Here is a 6,000-nt window from a genome sequence, read left to right on the forward strand (position 1 = left end):
TTTTGTTCAGTTTCACACAAAACTTCACACAAACACGTTGCTTTTCTTTCACATTCATTTTCATTAAACAAAAAAATAGCCAAACTCTATAAAACTAATCTCAAACAAACTGTGCTAATGTTACTTTCAGTGATGTTATGATTGATCTGCAAACACAGCTGTGTTACTGTTGAGTCAGGGAATACAATGCTGCCAACCGCATCGCTGTGAGACATTGCATTCAACATAGTATATAAAAAGTCCTGGAACTTTTTGATCACACCTCGTAGTTGTTTCTCTCTTGGCATCTAAAATATTTGTAGGGAACTTTTATTGAATAAAGTAAAATTACCTAAAAATGTTTTATCTTCATCCACACATTACACCATTGAATAAAATAACTCGAAGAATCTCCATATGGTTAGAAATATAAAGGTTGTTTTTATTTTTTCAACTGATTAAATTAATTGAAAGAAACATCAATGTTTCTTTGTCCATATGACCTATCTCACTTTGTTTTAGCATCTGTCTCTGTCTTTCTTTGGAAATTCGTTGCTAAAAAACGTAAGTTCAATATGGCATAAACATAATGTTTTGTTAAAATTTTAAACTGGTTCAAAATTGCTGATTTTAAATATAAGAAAACCAGTTGAAAAAGCAGAAAAATTTATGAGACCTGTTTTAGAGAAATTTGGCATGAACCTGTTGAAAAAGAAGCTGCCTTGTTTTAAAACAATTATAAATATTTTTCCTTATTTTGAACAATAATTCAAAATCTAAGATGAATGCAAAAATAAAACAATATTACGTGTTTTCAAAGTAATAAATGTTTAAAGAAAAAATACATATATTTGCTTTAATAAATATAACTAAAATTTGAATATTTGTATATGAAATTTTATTATAAAAGTAATACAGTAAATCATAAATAAAGTTGATGTATTCCTTGAGTGTCTAAACAATTTTTTTTTTTTACTTTTACTCAGTACTGCTTGTAACTAATTGTTTTTATTTGTATTTTTTTTGTTGCTATTTTGATTTTATCATAACAATATTCATCACATAGAGAAAATATTAGAAGGATCATTTTTATTAAAGTTGCAACATGGCAGGCAGCAAACATCACTAAACAAAATATTAACAGAATTGGAACAATGGCTATAATGATTTATTGTATGGTTATGTTCGTAAACTACAAAATGAAAGCTGTAATATTAACAATTACCTATATATATTAGTATATGTATTGGGATATTCATATTTTAATTTATTACTTGCACTTGAAAATCAAGTAATACCAGTCCGGAAATTTCCAACCTTGCCACTTAGGGAGTCAATATAAAAATGAATTACCAATAGTTTGTTGTTGTGGATCAAAATTATAAATATGTAATTCATCTGATGACAGATTGACCACTGAAAATGAATGTATTAATCTAAAAAACACAGTTTAAAAGTGAGATACTTGTAATGAAAATGCCAATATACCTGTTCCTGAGTGAAGTTCATACGTGGGCTCATCAGGTATGGCGTGATATAAGGCTCTGAAGGTCGAAACTCCTTCAAAAATCCAAAAATGCAAAGAAGAGATGATATTTTCAGCCAAGTCTCCATCTTTATTGATTTTGCTCTTCAATATTAAATCCTGATTTAACAAACAAGAACAAAAATTTTAGTTTAATGTATTGATGTAAATTAATAAAGATAAGTTTAAAAATGTTTCGAACTACCCAATTTTCTAGACATATGTCATATACATTTTGAAATTCCTAGTACTAGTAAGAGAATCTGGCACTACCATTTTAAATTTTTATGGCTAAATAGATAAAGATGAGACTGCTTCATATAGTATAATGTTTCATTACTTCATAATGAAATAGTACAATTAATTATTTTAAAATATACATTATATACATAATAATGTATATTTTTGGTAATGCAGTGCTTGAAATAAAATCAATTAATCAAGACAACTGTTCCTTATTTTGCTTTATATGGAATGAGTTGCAAGCTTCAACTTAGAATTTGTACTTAACCTTTTTATATAAAAGCCACATTGTAGTAAGCAGAAATAGTACTTATTATGCTTTTGCACTAGTAATACTCTCATTCTTCCCATAATAGGCTTTATGACATTAAGCAATTAGTGTCTTGGCGAGTCTGCCTAAGCTTGCTGCGGTCTCACAGTGCATAAAAGACCCAAAAAACCCAATACAGAGAGAACAGAAAGGACAAGAGGTATGTTGTTGCTAGTGTGAAGGAGGAATTAAGTTCTGGACATGTCCTCATAGCAGTCAGCCGTTACTTTGACCAGAATTTCGCTAATTTCCAGTGAAAGGGTAAAAGGACAAGTGCTCAATCTTTCTCCACTATACGGCCACCTTCTAGACATTGTGTGAGCAACCCAGACTACCACTGTTCACATAACACATAACAGGTTCAATATAGTTCTCTGATAAACAAATTCAAGTGCATCTTATTCACAAAATTAAGAATATATATTCATTACTGGATACCTATGTTTCAGTTACAATAAATTATAATTATTTCTTGTTGTGTGTGTGTGTGTGTCTGTGTCTGTGTGTGTGCGTGCGCGCGTGCGTGTGTGTGTGTGTGAGTGTGCGTGCACACGTGCATGCGTGTGTGTGTGTGTGTGTGTGTGTGTGTGTGTGTGTGTGTGTGCACAGCATCAAGAATTACCTTGAAAATACAAAGTATTCGAACTGTGATAAACTATACGTTTCAAAAATAACTATGTATTAAATTTATTTTCAAATAAATTTCAATATATCATATGAACCATAATGCTCTGCCGTCACAATTACAGGAGGAATATCTAACACATCCTTTGCATCTCTTTCCTTTACAATTTTGGATTGTGTCCATCTCCATCACCTAAACATGTTATTTATTTGAATAACCCCATCTTTGGCTGATACAAAATAAGGTTGAACTTCTAAAGTCTGAGCTGTTTTTAACAATGAGTGTTATTAAACAGCTGTTCTTTAAAACTGTTACACAGTAATCAAATCAGGTAATTCAAAAAAATGAATTATTATAGAAAGCAAAATGGTAAAGTTTTAAATATGTCACCATTTTGTTTTTACAATTTTTAGAGAGCTGAAATTTTCACAGAATATTTTTAAAACCTATTTAATGAATTATGTAGAGTTTGAAAATGTTCTGTGCATAAATGGGCAAGTAATATAAAATCAAACGTTTAAACCTCTTTGTGGGACACCCTATATTATGTAAATCACAGCACGTAATACTGTAATGGCTGTACAATATTAGCACACACCTCTTTAAAAGATTATATGCTTTAGCCACATTAATAAAATTAGAAACATCTCAATTTGAGGAATGTAGACTTCTGTTAAGGGAATTCATAATAATATAGTGTTTTACATTTTTTTTATTTTCCTATTAAATACTGTATTAAATGTATACATGGTGGGACATGGGTTATTCAATTTTAATTCAAGGTCATACGTATTCCATTATTTGTTGATATTTTTAAAAACGTTAAAATATGATAGTCGATTTAATTTTTATTTTGGATACTTTATGCACATCTTGTAGCCTATTATAATTTATTTCTAAGCTTGAATTCTTTAAAGTATATGAGAGAACATTACAATTTGTTACCTTTAACCCTCTAAGTGGCAAGCAACGTCTGAGACGTTCTATTTACGTGGCAAGCGACGTCTTAGAAGTCGCTTCACATTGCCGCTTATTGCTAGGCAACCGATAATTATTTTTACGCCTAGTTTGCACAGTTGCGTTCACCACTAAATTTCAAATACATTTCATATAGTATCATCAACATCACGATGAAATAATCAATGGTACTAACTGAAATAATTCTAAGTTTTCTCCCGCGGTCTGTGGCAAAACTAGCTGAGTAGGCCTACGTGACTGTTTCGTTTCTCTTGGCTTGTACATATAGCTATATATTTTCTTTATTATTATAACATTGTCTATCTTTTTGGTTTATAATAAATTTGGCATTGTTTTTACGATCTTGTGTTAGTTTGTTTATTCACTATTTCCTGGTACCAAATTTCATTTTCTAGATTGATCAAAAACAAAAAACTAAAAATAATAATTTAGGTACTGTAATAAACTGATATCTGGTAGATCTGTAGAAAAACTCTTTCTCTTCAAAATAAAATATAGTATGCAAAGATTCTACAGCATTTAGGTTGTTTTTTTACCAGTTTCAACAAATCAACTTTTTTTGCTATTTTGCAAAAAAAAAATTATTTTTTATTTTTTCATTTATTTTATTTATTTTTTTATAATTTTCAAACTTTTTCCTTTGGTATTTGTAGGTAATTATTGTTTCTACCTTTGGTATATAATGGATTTTCTGTAACTATGTTTTTATTATTTTTTACAAAGTGTCAAAGTTACAATTTTAGTTCGGTCAATCAACATTTTTTGGTTTTCCACATGATAAGTCCAATTCAAGTTTCAAGAAATCATTTTATTTTGTCATAATATGAAAATTCAACTCTTTCTGAAGAATTCAGTATGCAACATGACTAGGTTAGAGTAAAAAATATATTTTTGGTGAATTTCTAAAAAATACTCTGCAAAATGGCCAAAAAGAGCTTGCCACTGTGGAAGTTTAGCATTGCCACTTCTAGGGTTAATAAATATTAAATTAAGACAGGTGATAGGAAATATATCACATTTAATTAATAACAAAAATGTAACAATACAACAAACATCTTAAAACCAAGAAAACCCCATTAAATAATCTTTTACTGTTATTTTGTATAGTTTTCTAAAGTGAACTATGTTTATTTAAAAGAAGTTACTCATTGAATAAACTGTGTTTAGAATACGAAAATTTTTGTATAGTTGGTGCATATATATTAGTTATTGTTCAAATTAATTACTACCGGTTGATTATAACGATGGGTATAATAAGTAAATGTCATGAATAATAAGTAAATATCGTTTAATAATTTTAACATAAAAAACCAGGTCTGCTTATCAACCCAAAATTATCACAGGTGTTTTAACCATGGATGATGCAAGGGTGTGGCTGTTTAATGCACAACAAGAATGAAGGCAAAAAATACAGTAGGCCTACCCATAGTAAAATTGAAAATTGGTTTAGTCCTTAAGTTAATGATGAACTTAATAGCCTATTCACCTGTGAGAAATACAAAGTTTATAAAACTTAAAAACTTTAGTTGCTGACAATATAAGTGGGCTCTCCTTTATCAGAAACTAATAAAATTAAATGAAAAACTTAACAGTGAAAATGAAGTTAAGCAAAATTTCATTTTGAGCTTTAGTTTAGGTTATCTAATGGACTAGTATGATTAGAGGTTAAGTAGTGCTATGATGAAATGAAAACTGTAAATGTCAACTTGACATACTTAGTAATGTTAAAGTTGGTTGCTCTGTAACATTAGTAGAGGTCAAGTATCTCTGATGGATAATTAATAAAAGGGAATATAATTTTTTTTTAACTTACAAGACCTAATAAGACGACACTCCTCCAAAGTTAACTCAAATCGAATGAAATTCAAATTGTTGGTTATGAATGAAGGCGTAATTTCACAGCTGTGAACTGCCTTGTCGTTGCCTTTTAGATTACAAGGCCCCATATATCAACATCATTATTAACAATGACAAGTTATGTTATATATAGAACCTTTGCAATTTGAACTCCGCAGATCAAAATACAGGATTACCATTTTATTTATTTATCTTAATCCGTTTATTTTATTTATTTATTTTTAACAAGCCTATTTTAAATCAAAATTAAAAATAAAATGACTTATAAACTTATTATAAATATAAATTCGGAATTGCTATTTTACTTGAATAAACACTGACTAATAAAACTATTCTGTTGATAGGAACAATAATTAATAACCAATTATAAACTTAAAACAATTTAAACTATAGTAACAACACTAAGAACGATATCCGTGATAAGAATAGCAAAAATAATGTAAATCGAAACATACAATATAAATAAATATTGGATCGTAGAAC

At 28.9% G+C, this 6,000-nt stretch overlaps 1 protein-coding gene across 3 annotated transcripts in view; it reads right to left on the minus strand.

Annotated features, from left to right (window-relative positions):
• The window catches only part of LOC124360084 (folate transporter 1-like), a 59,580-nt gene extending 54,020 nt beyond the window's left edge, over positions 1-5,560 (minus strand). For 2 of the 3 annotated variants that reach the window (XM_046813372.1, XM_046813370.1), the window contains exons 1-2: positions 5,376-5,527; positions 1,468-1,624 (exon numbers count right to left, since the gene is read on the minus strand). In XM_046813372.1, the coding sequence (XP_046669328.1) occupies positions 1,468-1,593 (126 nt within the window). In that variant the 5' untranslated portion in view covers positions 1,594-1,624; positions 5,376-5,527. Of the gene's footprint in view, positions 1-1,467; positions 1,625-5,375 lie in introns of all 3 variants that reach the window. The other variant, XM_046813371.1, reaches the window with a different exon arrangement.
• Between the last annotated feature and the right edge of the window lie 440 nt (positions 5,561-6,000).

The sequence above is a fragment of the Homalodisca vitripennis genome, chromosome 4 (genome assembly GCF_021130785.1).
Source record: "Homalodisca vitripennis isolate AUS2020 chromosome 4, UT_GWSS_2.1, whole genome shotgun sequence".
Classification (NCBI taxonomy): Eukaryota; Metazoa; Arthropoda; class Insecta; order Hemiptera; family Cicadellidae; genus Homalodisca; species Homalodisca vitripennis.